Source organism: Trachypithecus francoisi, unplaced genomic scaffold (assembly GCF_009764315.1).
Source record: "Trachypithecus francoisi isolate TF-2019V2 unplaced genomic scaffold, Tfra_2.0 Contig01579, whole genome shotgun sequence".
Taxonomy (NCBI): Eukaryota; Metazoa; Chordata; class Mammalia; order Primates; family Cercopithecidae; genus Trachypithecus; species Trachypithecus francoisi.
Window position 1 is genome coordinate 29,985,636 of NW_022681442.1, and position 13,669 is coordinate 29,999,304.

Genomic DNA, 13,669 nt, shown 5'->3' on the forward strand with positions numbered 1-13,669 from the left:
TCTCCACACCCAGCCTTATTTAAATAAGGTTTGAGGAAACTTGGGTAGCTGGTTAAAACTCTGGCAATGATCTAGGCTTCAAATCACCAAATTCCTTTTTGCATGGTGTATAGACTCATGGCAGCTCTTTTTTTTATATATTTTATTTTGTAAAGGTGTACATGCTTCTTATTTAAAAATTAAGTAATACAGAAAAGTACAAAGTAAAATCCCAAAATTCTATCACCTAAAAATAACCATTATTAATATTATTCCACAAACCTTCCCTTTGCATATATACACAGAGAGATAAATTTACACAAAAGGCTCACACATACCGTACACAGTTACTAAATGAGCATGAAGCAAAATGAAGAAATTGAAGAAAATGAAGCTGAAACAAAATGAAGGAATTACCAAATTTTAGCTAAATGTTCTTTTGCAAGACATTTTAGTTCCTAACAATCCCTTTGAAGTTTTGAAAAAAGATTATGAAAAGCATTAAGAGTTTGAAAGTCTACATGATTAACTTTTTTTTTTTTTTTTTTTTTTAGGCAGGGTCTTGCTCTGTTGCCCACGCTGGAGTGCCTTAGTGTGATCATGGCTCACTGCAGTCTTAACCTCCCAGGCTCAACTGATCCTCCCACTTCAGCCTGTAAAGTAGCTGGGACCACAGATGTGCATCACCATGCCCAGCTAATTTTTAAAAATTACTTGGTAGAGACAGGATCTTCCTGTGTTGCCCAGTCTGTTCTTGAACTCCTGGAGGCTGGTCTTCAACTCCTGGGCTCAACAGTCCTCCCACCTCAGCCTTCCAAAGTGCCAGGATTACAGGTGTGAGCCACCGTGGCTGGCTGGGAAACTCTTACAATAGTGGCTGGCATATAGTAAGTACTTACAGTAAATTTAAGCCAATGCTATTATAGAGGAATAATGGTGAGCATCTGGGCCCACATATGATATTGAAATCTGTCATTCACAAAATAATCTCTCTCTTTCATCTCAGAATAATCTTCCTGTTAAATCTGCCAGCTCCTGAGGGGCCTGAGGGTTTAACCAATGCGTATGTGGGCACCAATGTAATGAATGTGTGAATAGGTGATTCTGTCATCTGTTTATAAGAATGGCCAGAACATAAAATTCTAGCCTTTTTACAATCCTAAACATATACAGTGTGCTACCTATAACAGCAACAATCACCATTATGCATGTCACTTACATGTACACAGTAACATAAATAACTATATCTCTGCTTTAAAATCCTCTTTAAAAGTAAACTATTAGCCTGGGTAACATGGTGAGACCTCGTCAACAAAATAAAAAAATTAGCCAGGCACCTGTAGTCCCAGCTGCTCTGGGGCTGAAGTGGGAGGACTGCTTGAGCCCAGGAGGTCAAGGCTGCAGTGAGCCAAGATCATGCTACTGCACTCCAGCCTGGGTGCCAGAGTGAGATGCTGTCTCAAAAAAAAAAAAAAAAAAGGGTAAATTAACGTTAGTGTTTCTAAATACCCACCAAATTATAAAATTTATATTGTGTCTTCAGGCTTTTTTTTTTTTTGAGACGGAGTCTCGCTCTGTCGCCCGGGCTGGAGTGCAGTGGCCGGATCTCAGCTCTCTGCAAGCTCCGCCTCCCGGGTTTACGCCATTCTCCTGCCTCAGCCTCCTGAGCAGCTGGGACTACAGGCGCCCGCCACCTCGCCCGGCTAGTTTTCTTTTTTTTTTTTTTTTGTATTTTTTTAGTAGAGACGGGGTTTCACAGTGTTAGCCAGGATGGTCTCGATCTCCTGACCTCGTGATCCGCCCGTCTCGGCCTCCCAAAGTGCTGGGATTACAGGCTTGAGCCACCGCGCCCGGCCAGGCTTTTTTTTTGAGATGGAGTCTTGCTCTGTCACTCAGGCTGATGTGCAGTGGTGCAATCTCAGCTCACCGCAACCTCCGCCTCCTGGGTTTAAACAATTCTCCGGCCTCAGCCTCCTGAGTAGCTGGGATTACAGGTGCGTGGCAGCACGCCTGGCTTATTTTGTACTTTTAGTAGAGACGAGGTTTTACCATGTTGGCCAGGCAGACCAGCCTGACCTCAGGTGATCGGCCCACCTCGGCCTCCAGCCAATATTGTGTTCAATGTTTTCAGTTTATTAATGTATAAATTAATTTTTTAAAATAAAAAAGCTTTATGAAAACAAAGGTAGATTTCACCTCCCTACCTTATTTCTTGATGATTCCTGAATCTGAACTTCAAGGGAGTCGATGACTTTTACTTAAAGATGTTCTGGGCTGGGCCAGGTGGGTCATGCCTGTAATCCCAGCACTTTGGGAGGCCAAGGTGGGCGGATGGCCTGAGGTCCGGAGTTCAAGACCAGCCTGGCCAGCATGGTGAAACCTTGTCTGCACTAAAAATACAAAAATTATCTGGGCGTGATGGCAGGTGCCTATAATCCCAGCTACATGGGAAGCTGAGGCAGGATAATTGCTTGAACCCAGGAGGCGGAGGTTTCAGTGAGCCGAGATCACGCCATTGCACTACAGCCTGGGCAACAGAGTGACTCCCCGTCTTGGGAAAAAAAAAAAAAAGATAGTCAAAGCCACTAAACTCTTTCTACCTTCCTCTTTTCTGAGTATTAATATATTTATTTTCTTTGATAGAAAAATGCTATTCAGGTCCTCCATGGAGACATGCATTTACTTTTATTATAAACTCATCTTTTCAGTTGCTTTTTTTTTTTTTTGACACTCTACCACAAAAAGATTTTTAAAAGTAAATTTTATGATACAATTTTTAAAAGTTTGGTTTACATCCAAAATTGGATTTTTCTTTGTTGGGGGCAGGGAAAGGGAGAGTTGATGAAAAATTCTAGCTGCTTCCCTGAGCTAAGGCTAAAGGTTTTTTTCTTTGTTGTTTTCTTTATCACGTTTGGTAAATTAGGGACACACATCACCACCAAATAACAGATTATATGCCAATTTTCCATTTTGGCTTTGCTTTTTTTCCTGCACAGTGAGTATGTTGACTTTTTTGGAAATCATTGCATTACAAATTCTAGGCTAAGAGTTTACCTGATCTCTGGTTTGAATGTGAAAGAGGATGATTTGATGGTTTTTTTTTTTTTCTTTTTTTTTTTCCTGTCTCCCAGGCTGGAGTGCAGTAGCGTGATCTCCGCTCACTGCAACCTCCGCCTCCTGGATTCAAGCAATTCTCCTGCCTCAGCCTCCCCAGTAGCTGGGACTACAGGCGCCTGCTGCCACACCCAGCTAAATTTTTTTTGTATTTTTTAGTAGAGATGGGTTTTCACCGTGTTGTCCAGGCTGGTTTTGAACTGAGCTCAGGCAATCTGCCTGCCCCTGCCTACCAAAGTGCTAGGATTACAGGTGGGAGCCACCGTGCCTGGCTGATTTGATGTTTTCAAATGATGCTTTAATTTCTCCATTAATGAAAATAAAGTAAGTTACACTTGTGTGATTATGGATTTTAATTCTAATTTAAGTTGGGTTAAAGAAGTTTTAGTGCCTCCACTAAAAATGGATAGAATATAGATGAACTACTCAGCTTTACTATGTATCCTGAATGAGTTAAAAGGTACTCAAACCGTAAGAAATTACAAACATCTCTAACACAAATCTAAACACAAAATGCAGGAACCATGTATCATCTGTCTTCCTTCCTGAGTAGCTCACAGTGCGTGAATATAGCAAAATCAATAAATGTTGAACTCATGATGCCACCTAAGTATTCCTGCCTCAATAGTCTTCTAACAGTGTGATACCTGTGAATAAGTACATTTCTTTATAATGATCTCTAAAAGATGGCTTAAATTCTTTGGCTGCATTGAAATCTATAAAATATTGCTTTTAATAAACTACTGTCTTGAGTTTGGAAATCGTTTTCTACACAAAGTCTTTGTTGCATTTGGAGGGGTGGGGGAGGGATGGCATTTTTTTGTAACAGGATTTGACCTGTAACTATTATTAAGAATTTTCTTAGAGGAGTTCAAAGCATTTTACAGGGATCATCTCATTTATCCCTCGAAAGTAAGGCAGAGGCATTATCTCCACTACAGATTGAGAACACTAAAAGGCCAAGATAGGTGGGGCTTTTTGTTGTTGTTGTTTTGCTAAGATCAAAAAGTAATTCTAGGGCAAAGCCAGATTCCGGTCTGACCTTGTTACACGATGCTTCTTGCAGCACCATAATACAATGTAGTTGCTTCTTAGATCTCCCTTTGGCTATGTTAGGTGTTGAATAATTTCGGGGCCGATTTTTATTCTTTCCCGCTCCCTGAAAATGGGTGTTAAGATGTAGATAAGTACAAAAGAAAACTCCCCAGTCCTTCCTATCTGGATTTGGGGTACAGGATAAACAGACAGAAATAGGCATCTTCCTCCCCTCCTCCAAGTTTTACTGCCTAGCCCAATGCTAATAGAAAAATAACCCGAACCACAAATCCAAGTCACATGTATAATTTTAAATTTTCTAGTAGTTACATCAAAATATATTGTATTGGCCGGGCGCGGTGGCTCAAGCCTGTAATCCCAGCACTTTGGGTGGCCGAGAGGGGCGGATCACGAGGTCAGGAGATCGAGACCATCCTGGCTAACATGGTGAAACCCCGTCTCTACTAAAAAATACAAAAAACTAGCCGGGCGAGGTGGCGGGCGCCTGTAGTCCCAGCTACTAGGGAGGCTGAGGCAGGAGAATGGCATAAACCCGGGTGGCGGAGCTTGCAGTGAGCTGAGATCCGGCCACTGCACTCCAGCCTGGGCGACAGAGCAAGACTCCATCTCAAAAATAAATAAATAAATAAATAAATAAATAAATAAATAAAATATATTGTATTTAGCCCAATACAGCGTATCCAAAATATGAACACTTTAATATGTAATCAATATAAAATTATTAATGAGATATTTTGCATTTTTTTTGTATGGCTTCAAAATCTGGTGTGCATTTCTCACTCATAGCCCATTTCAATTTGTTTTAGCCAAATTTCAAATGCTCAGCAGCCACATGTGACTAGGGAGGACACTGTTGGACAGCACAGGTCTAGACCTCAGTAGCTCTCCCTTCAGATTAATGCCATGTGAATCGAATGGGTGGTATGAAGAATGGATGCTGAGTCCTCGGATAATCAACTTGCACTTAGGTGGTGACTGATAAGAATCCCTAGCTGTGCCATTTCCTGATACATGACTGTTTTTGAAGTTATGGACTCAGGATCTAGAAGACTGCAAATCCCCAAATATGTCTAATACCCAAGCTCACGCCAGGACCGTGCTTCCAGGCCTGTGTGAGAACCTAAGCTTTGGAACCTGTCAACTTCTAGGGCTGCAGATTCGTTGGGCCCTCACATGTGGCCTGTGGATAGGAGGCATCACTCGAGGAAGAGGAGGGCACCTAGAGGGGGAAGGCCACCCAACTACGGGCTTCTTGAGGACAGGTGCTCCAAATGGCCGCTTCCTGAGGGCAGCGGGTCCTCTTGTGGCCTTAGGCAGGGCCCTGAAACCGGCCTCACGTGTTTGCAACTCGAACTCCTGTGCTTCCACCAAGGGCTCCCGGGTTTGCGGGGGTGGTGTCCGCGCCCCGGCCCCAGCCCGCACCCCGAAGTGGCTCCAAGGCCGCAGGTGTGAGGGGCGTGCCCAGGGCTCGGCCCGCGCCGCCCCATGTGACCCGGTCCGACATGGTGTCGCCTCCTCCCGGGGCGGCGGCGGTGGCGGCTCGGGCTGGGCTCCGCGTCGGGCCGGCCCCGCCGCCGCTCATGGGCAGCCAGGGCCGCTCGGGGCCCCCCGGGAACGGCGGGCCGGGCGAGGGCGAGGGCGGAGAGGCGAGGAAGCTGCAGGAAGGGAGGGTGGCGAGGGGGAAGCGAAGGAAAGGGAAGGGGAAGGGAAAAGCGAGAGCCGGGCAAGGCGGAAGAGGAAGCGGGGCGGAAGGGAAGCCCGGGCCACAGACGGCGAAGGAGGCAGCGGGGCCGGAGGCTGAGGCGGGAGCGAGGGCATGCCCAAGGGAGGAAGCAGAGGGAGGCGGAAGCGTGGAGGAAGGGGCGAGAGGCATCATCAAAGGAGATGAGGGGAGTGCAGGGGCCGGGAAGGAGGCACAAGGAAGAGAGTATAGGAAGAAGGAGGCATGGAGGGTCAGGGCTAGGCGGCGGGAGGGCGCCAGGCCGGGAAGAGCACAGAGACGAGGGGGTCAGGCTTGGGCCGACATCCCGGGGACAGGGGTGGCCATGGCGGCGGCGGCCGGGGAGGAGGAGGAGGAGGCGGCTCGGGAGTCGGCCGCCCGCCCAGCCGCGGGGCCTGCGCTCTGGCGCTTGCCAGAGGAGCTGCTGCTGCTCATCTGCTCCTACCTGGACATGCGGGCCCTCGGCCGCCTGGCCCAGGTGTGCCGCTGGCTGCGGCGCTTCACCAGCTGCGACCTGCTCTGGCGCCGGATAGCCCGGGCCTCGCTCAACTCCGGCTTCACGCGGCTCGGCACCGACCTGTAAGCGTCCGCTCGCCCGCCCGCTCCCCGCCCCGGGCCGGCCCCGTGTCCCGGGAAAGGGCGGGGCGCCGCGGCCTGGTCGGCCCAGGGTCGTGTCGCACTCCGAGTTCCTAGGCCTACAGCTGGCCTCCGCCTACACCCCTTCCCAAGCACTCTCGGGGGCCCTTTTGCCCCTTCTCCCCAAGGCCTCCATCTGAGGCAGCCTCCCGAGAGCATCCCTCAGTAGGCACCCTACCCGGTGGGCCGCTCCTCACAATTAGCCATCTTAGGCACTCCCTAAAGCTTTCGATTGTGTCTTTTTGCAGAGATTTAGCTGCCGGGTTCCTTAGCCCCAGAGGAGCCAGTTTGGTCTATGTGGTTCCTTTGTGCTTTGGACTACTCCTCCAGTCCAGGTCTAGGACCCAGGTTCCTTAAGTGGTCTATCATAAATTTTTGTGGACTTTTCATCTTTCATCCTCCCTACCCTTTTCTAAAGGTTGTTAAGCTTCAGGGCTCGGACCTTAATGCAAGGCCCTCGGTCCCAGTGTTCAGCCATAGTTTATGACTTCACACAGGCAGAGCAATACGAAAAAGGGGGCCTGCTTGAGGCAGGAGGCTGGAGTCTGTCCAGGATGTGCACAAGACATGGTATTGCAATTTGGCCTGTTTTTGGTAGGGTCTGAGACCTGTGAATGAAAAACTTTTCTGAACCACTTAAGCTGTTAAATAGGAAGGAAAAAACATGTAGGGAATTGAGGGAGTAAGACCTTTCAGATTGCCCCCTCTTCCACCCGTTTTTTAAAAAGTAGTTCTTTCTAGTACATTATGACAAAGAACGTTTTTAAAAACATAAAAAGCCATAATACCATCACCTCTAGACAATTATTTTAATTTAAAAAACTTTTCAGTTGCACACATAGTTGCTGTCTTACTGATCGTGACAGAATAGGTACATAGTAAATGTTTGTGAGCTGTCCCATAATGAGATTAAAGAACATCCCTCTACTATTAAACTTACATGTTGTGTTCAGCTTTTTGTTATTATAGATAATAATGAAATGATGCATTTGTAAGTAACAGCTTTACTGAAGTATAAGTCACATGTCATACCATATATATTTTAAAAAAATTAGTTCCTTAGGATAAAGTCTCAAGGTGGCATTATAGCAAAGGTTATGGTTTGCAGAGGTGCTGTACCACTTTATAGTGGAAACAGCACAGAGTGAACAAATTTTAGGTGAGAATTTAGAAAATCTTTGCTACTTTAGTGGTCATTTAAGGTACCAAAGTTGTATTATTTTGCATGCCTTTTACCACTGGCCAGGATAAATATATTCCCATGTGTTTGTTTCACCTCCGAGACTGTCTGTTCCCACTCTTTGCCCATTTATTACTGGGGTCTTCGTGTTTTTCCTATAAATTTGGAATCTTTGTGGGTCTTAGATGTTAGAATCTAGTCTGTCATCTTTGAACCAGATATTTTTCCCGGTCAATTTATTTTACTTTACTGTTTTACACTTTATTAGGCTCTGCCAGTCTTTTGTGATTTTTTTTCTCTTTTTTTCTCCAAAGCTGAGAAATTTATAATTCCTCCACAGACCTGATAAATCTATTTCCCACTGGTTTTCTTACAAATTTGATTTTTTTTTTTTTTGAGACGGAGTTTCACTCTTGTTGCCCAGGTTGGAGTGCAGTGGTGTGATCTTGGCTCACCACAACCGCTTCGTGGGTTTAAGCGATTCTCCTGCCGCAGCCTCCTGCATAGCTGGGATTACAGGCATGCACCACCACACCCAGATAATTTTGTATTTTTAGTAGAGATAGGGTTTCTCCATTTTGGTCAGGCTGGTCTCGAACTCTGGACCTCAGGTTATCCACCTGTCTTGGCCTCCCAAAGTGCTGGGATTACAGGGGTGAGCCACCGTGCCCGGCCTAATTTGATTTTTTAATAGTTAACACTTTCATCAGTACCACTTTTGGTGCAAGAGGTGAATTCAACTTACTATTCTTGTTAGGTAGCCTCAACGGCTACCTTAGTTATCACTACAACTTTGTTAAGTAATTCTCTTTTCCTTTGTTTTGGAAAGCTTATTTTGCCATATAATAAGTTTATATATATATATAATATACACATGTATATACACATACATATATGTGTGTATATTGGATCTGTATCTGAACTCTTCATTTTGTGTTACTGATACAGTTTTCCATTTCCATAGTATTTTAAATATTGTTACTTTTTGATGGAGTCTAGTAATCTGTCAGGGTAAGATTATCCTGTTGGATTTATGTGTGTGTGTCACCTCTACACTTCTGTTCAACTCGCCGTCAAAAAAAAATTCTGTACTTTTTCAAGGACTTTTGTGGTTTTCATGATAAAGTTCTCACATATCTGTTGTTGCACTGCTATGTATTTCTGAATATGTTATGCATTTCGTTTTTATTGCAGATATACTCTCTTCGGTATGTTTTCTGGCTGGGTATTACTGAATGTAGAAGATTACTTTTGTAAATTTTGAATTTGATGGTTTTTTATTCTTTTTATTCTAGGATGATTTTGTTCATGATAAGGATTCCTTGGGACTTCTTGGGCATGCAGTCTTGTCACCTGCAGAAATAGTTTTTTATTCTTTTCCTTTCTTATGAGAATAACTATTTCAAAGAATATCATCAGTTGACCTATAAGAGAAGTCTAAAACAACTGGAACCCAAGCCAGCCAAGGCAAAGTTTGGCTTTCTCTCTCTTCATATAGAGATTGAGTGAATGAATGAAAGTATTGGTGTTTATTTTCAAATGCTCTAAAAGAGAGATACTGGGAATGAATCTACATTCTGTAGCAGTAATAACAAAAATGAAAGTGAATTTATGGTGTAAAATGCTTTGAGATTGCCAAATGATATGGCTTTATTATTTATTAGACATGTGTGTTTTGATTTCTCGCCTGTGTCCTAGGGTAAGGTGTCCTGGCCTTCTAGGGAAGTTGTTTTACCATAGCACTTGATAAAGAGCAGGGTCAGTGCTCGGGTTTTCTGAGTTGAGGGAAGAAGTTACGCGTGTTACAGCAGGTGGAGAGAATGTTTACCAGTGTGGTCCGTTTCTGGACAGCTGCAGAGACTTAATAAGCCACAGAGAGAGGTGGTTGTCATCCCTGGAGGAAGAAGGCATGCACCCTAGTCCACTTAGGGAGTCAGCAAAGCCGGACCCAAAGTACAGCAAGAGTATGGCTGCGTGGATAGTGGCAGGGCTGTTGTTCATGCTTTGGGCTAATTAACTGCAGACTAGATAAGTGAGATGAGTTTTTATCAGCATTACACAAAACTGGATTTGATCAGAAGCCACATAACCTCACTGGCCCTAGGTTTTATTACCTATAAAGAATGGGAATAACCTTGCCTGATAAAATGAGGCTTAAATGTAGAATGCTGGCTAGTACAACATTAAGCACATAGCAAGCACTCAGTAAATTGTAAAATGGAACTTTTTAATTGTTTGGGTTCTCCTCTAGGTAGTCTGTATATAGCAAAAGTGGGGATGGTTTGACTTAGAGGTGCTGCCTAAAGACAAAGGGGAAAACACACACACACACACACACACACACACACACACACACACACACACAGTCTGCTTGGTTTCTCTCACCTGTCCTGAATGTTTTTGGAAACATGACAGCAGAACCTGCGGACTTAGGGCCTGCACTTGGGGATGAAGAGCCTCTTGATTCTCAGAAACACAAACTGCTAAGGTTTACTGACCTTCCGGCCCAGGGCAAGTCCCATTCAGTTTGGCTGTTCCTAACTGATCATAGCTTTGTTGAGTAAGATGAACTGCTTTGGTTCCTTGTGATTTGCTAATGGTCTTATACTTGTGCTTGAAGGCATTCTGGCCACTTTAAAACCACAAACAAACAATTTGCTTCCCTTTTGCCTGAACAGTGAACACTAATAGGTACTAAGCTTTTTTTTCTTTTTTCTTTTTAAAGGGACGCAAAGATAGTTGGAGTCAGTCATCTGATTTAAAATCAGTTTTGTGTGGAGATTTTATGAAGCCTATTGGAATAGAAATATCCTGAATATAACAATAAAAATCAAAGAAATGTTTCATATAGCAGTCTTTCAAATTTTCCCTAAAGAGTAACAGGATAAACTAACCTAGTTCCGTTTACAAGAACAAGACAGTGGAATTCAGCTGTCAGTTGATAATGTAGGCTGAATGCAAGAAGTAGACAGTATGACAGGGGAAGAACAGGAGTGCTATCTGCAAATTCTGATACTGAAAATTAACAAATGCAAATAATGGAGAGAAAAAGTATATCTGTGCATGTAAAGCTATTTTAAAAATATTCTACTGCCAGTCTTATGTTAAAGAAAGCTTACTTGATTTTCCTCCCGAATGAAGTGCTACATATTGTCAAACAGGAATTTTATTGTAAATAGCCTTTGAGCAGTATCTGGGTGCTGTCTTGCATTTGCCTATGATAGATTTGCCTGGAATTAACAATAGGTGTTCAGGGAGTGAGGCTCCTGAGGTGTTTGTCCTGGCTTGTACATTCATTCCTGTGGAGGGGTCCTGTAGCCTTGGAGCTCTTTGAGGCTGGGGGCCTGGGGTATCTATTTCAGTGATGATTAACGTCCAGAGTGGTGAGATAGACACAGATAAGCAGAGTGTGTTTATTTGTTTTAAAATGATTGTGCCTAAGAGCATTTTCTTGGCCCAGAAAGCATATAGTTTCCTAACTAGTTTCCTACTCTGAATGGAGAAGGTATTGCTAACTGGTTACATTTAAGGCCTAAACTGTGATCTTCAGAAAACAATTAACAACTCAAAGTAGCTTAGGCTTTCTCCAGTTTTCTGCCTTTCCCAGGGAGGAGAGTCACTTATTTGTTCTCTGATTCATGGAATGATTTCATATATGGATGTATTTATTGTCTTTAGCATTTGGAAAGGCCTTATTTCTAATAGTTTCTATGAGTTAATAAAATAGAGTTTAGTTTACAGGTTCAAAATAAAACAGTACACCTGTGGAAGCAGGACATGGTCTAGTGCAGTTACTACCTCCAAATGCGAACTGGAAGAATGGAAGAAGCCTTCTCTAAGACCATGAGAATACAGAAGCTGTTTATATCCTTTCCAGTCTTGTAAAACTTGAGTGGTAGGGGCTGAATTTTCTAGCTTTCAAGACAGAAACATGGAGAAACCCAATGTCTTCACAGTCTGTGAGATGAGCAATCTGTAGTATAAGTTCATACTGTAATGAGAGCTCTGAAAATATTTCAGTACTCCATACTTTTTTTTTTTTTTTTTTTTTGCACCTGGAACCTTCATCTAAGGTAAAGATTGTGCTTGAGCTGCTGAAATCCCCAACTGACAGTGAGGTCACTGAGTCAGTATACAGGTTTTTTAAAAAATTATTTTTGAATGTGTGACTTAGAAAAGAATTACTTGTGTGTGACAACTTAACCTTAGCTCTGGGTTGACCCTGGCACTGGATTAGTTTCTGGTCCTGACATGTAACCATGGAACAGTGAGAAATTTAGGCAGATTCTTCTTGAGACCAGGCTCCAAAAATATTTGAAAATTAAGATGAGATCAACTGTTTGAAAAAAAGAGGAGAAAATTGGGTTTTGAATTTTCAGTGAAAATTGGCAGACTCCCCACTTTGATCTGCAGAAACTGACTTTTGCTAAGCTTCAGAATTTACCTCAGGTATGTCAACCATGAGTCAAGGTTGAGAATCCTAAGATTTGGTTTACTCTTAAGGAAAGTCCTTCCTATTCAGCAGTCTTGCTCAGATGGAACTCCAATTGTAATCAATTGAATCAAGATGGTTATGGTAATTAAGAATATGTTTATGTACCCTGAATCATGTAAATACTTGAGCTTTCTCTAAAAATGAGTAGGAGACTATCTGGAGAAAGAATTTACCTCCTGTTAGAGGTTTGGCTGCCTTGTCTCAATTTTTAGTCAGTTCTTCATTTTATCCAGACTGTCCACATTGCCCTCCCTGGAAGTCTGGGCCCACCCAATGGGCCCCTGTGCCTGCTGTCCCTCTTTAGCCCACAATTAATTGCCAGCACATTCTTTCTTCTTCGTCTTCTTTTTTGGTATTTGACATGAGCTCAAATTGCTGAGAAAGGTGACAACTGTGAAATGAAGACAGGGCTTGGAGACACCTTAAAAAATACATGCAAAGGCCACTAAATGACAAGAGCAGACTGCCAGGCTCTTTCAAAACATCACCATGTCTGTTGACTTTCCATTCCTTGTCCACAGCACAAAATTGGAGGTCAAAGAATCATAGGAGTTAGAGATGGAAAAGACATTTGGGGTCAGCCAGTTCATCCCTCCGCCTTCTCCTGCCCCTGATTCCAAATCATTCCTTACATTATATTTTCTCCCCCAGCTCTTGTACAGTTTTCACGGTCTTCACTCAACCCTAGCTGTCACCTTTGGGGAATGATGCTGGAGGTTCTCTCTAGTTTCTCCTCGGCAAAGAGAGATATTGCCTGTGCCCCCAGTTGACATTCATGAACTTCTTTGTTGGTGGTCTCAGCTGAGAGGCTGAAGGATAATTGGATGTCTCCTGTTGCCTGGTGATGGGGCGTTTTTAGACAGAATTGAAGAGGATTTAGTGTGTGATGATATTAGGCAAGGGCTGAGGTGTAGGGTAGCCATTGATGAATTTGTTCCTAGACTTTTGTTGTTCAAGTCTCTTGACCTCTAGGGGGATTCTTATTTGTATGAAGTGTGTGGTATTGGGACAGGTGGGCAGAGATAGGAAATTACAGTGAATAGGAGTTTGATAGGAACCCTAACTTGGAGATTGGTAGATTAAACAAACAAATAAGAAATACTGGTTTTGCGAGGTAGTAGATGATTGTTTTAATACTTATATGTTAGGGGAGAAATAGAATGGTGGTTACTGTACAGAAGCTTCAGTTTAGAGTCATATTGAGGAGAACAGATGGGCCGGAAGCAAGTATTTTGGATTAGGGTATGCTGTTGCTTTTGTGGTCTCCCCTTGCTTTAAGAAAGCAGAAAAATAGAAGTCTTATGCTCACTGGCTATATGAGTTGGAAGGGGGAATGGTCATTTTTAGAGGCAGCTTTGGAGGGATACCCCCAGCTCCCCCGTCTTTTTCCAGCAGCTGTTGGGAGCAGTCCGAAGGGGGTATTGTATTTCTTCTGGTAACTCTGCCAAGAATGAGAGGAAATCCACAATCTGTGGGTTTTGTAGGGGGG

The 13,669-nt window shown here is 43.5% G+C and overlaps 1 protein-coding gene across 6 annotated transcripts in view; it reads left to right on the forward strand.

Annotated features, from left to right (window-relative positions):
- The first annotated feature begins 5,247 nt into the window (after positions 1 to 5,247).
- FBXW4 (F-box and WD repeat domain containing 4) overlaps positions 5,248 to 13,669 on the forward strand; it is an 86,942-nt gene continuing 78,520 nt past the window's right edge. For 3 of the 6 annotated variants that reach the window (XR_004430893.1, XM_033185058.1, XM_033185066.1), the window contains exon 1: positions 5,248 to 6,448. Coding sequence is in view for 3 of the 6 variants with exons in the window: in XM_033185058.1 (XP_033040949.1) it covers positions 5,652 to 6,448 (797 nt within the window). In the remaining 3 variants the exon portion in view is untranslated. Of the gene's footprint in view, positions 6,449 to 6,821; positions 6,841 to 6,904; positions 7,076 to 13,669 lie in introns of those variants that run through there. The other 3 variants (XM_033185079.1, XM_033185104.1, XM_033185098.1) reach the window with 3 other exon arrangements.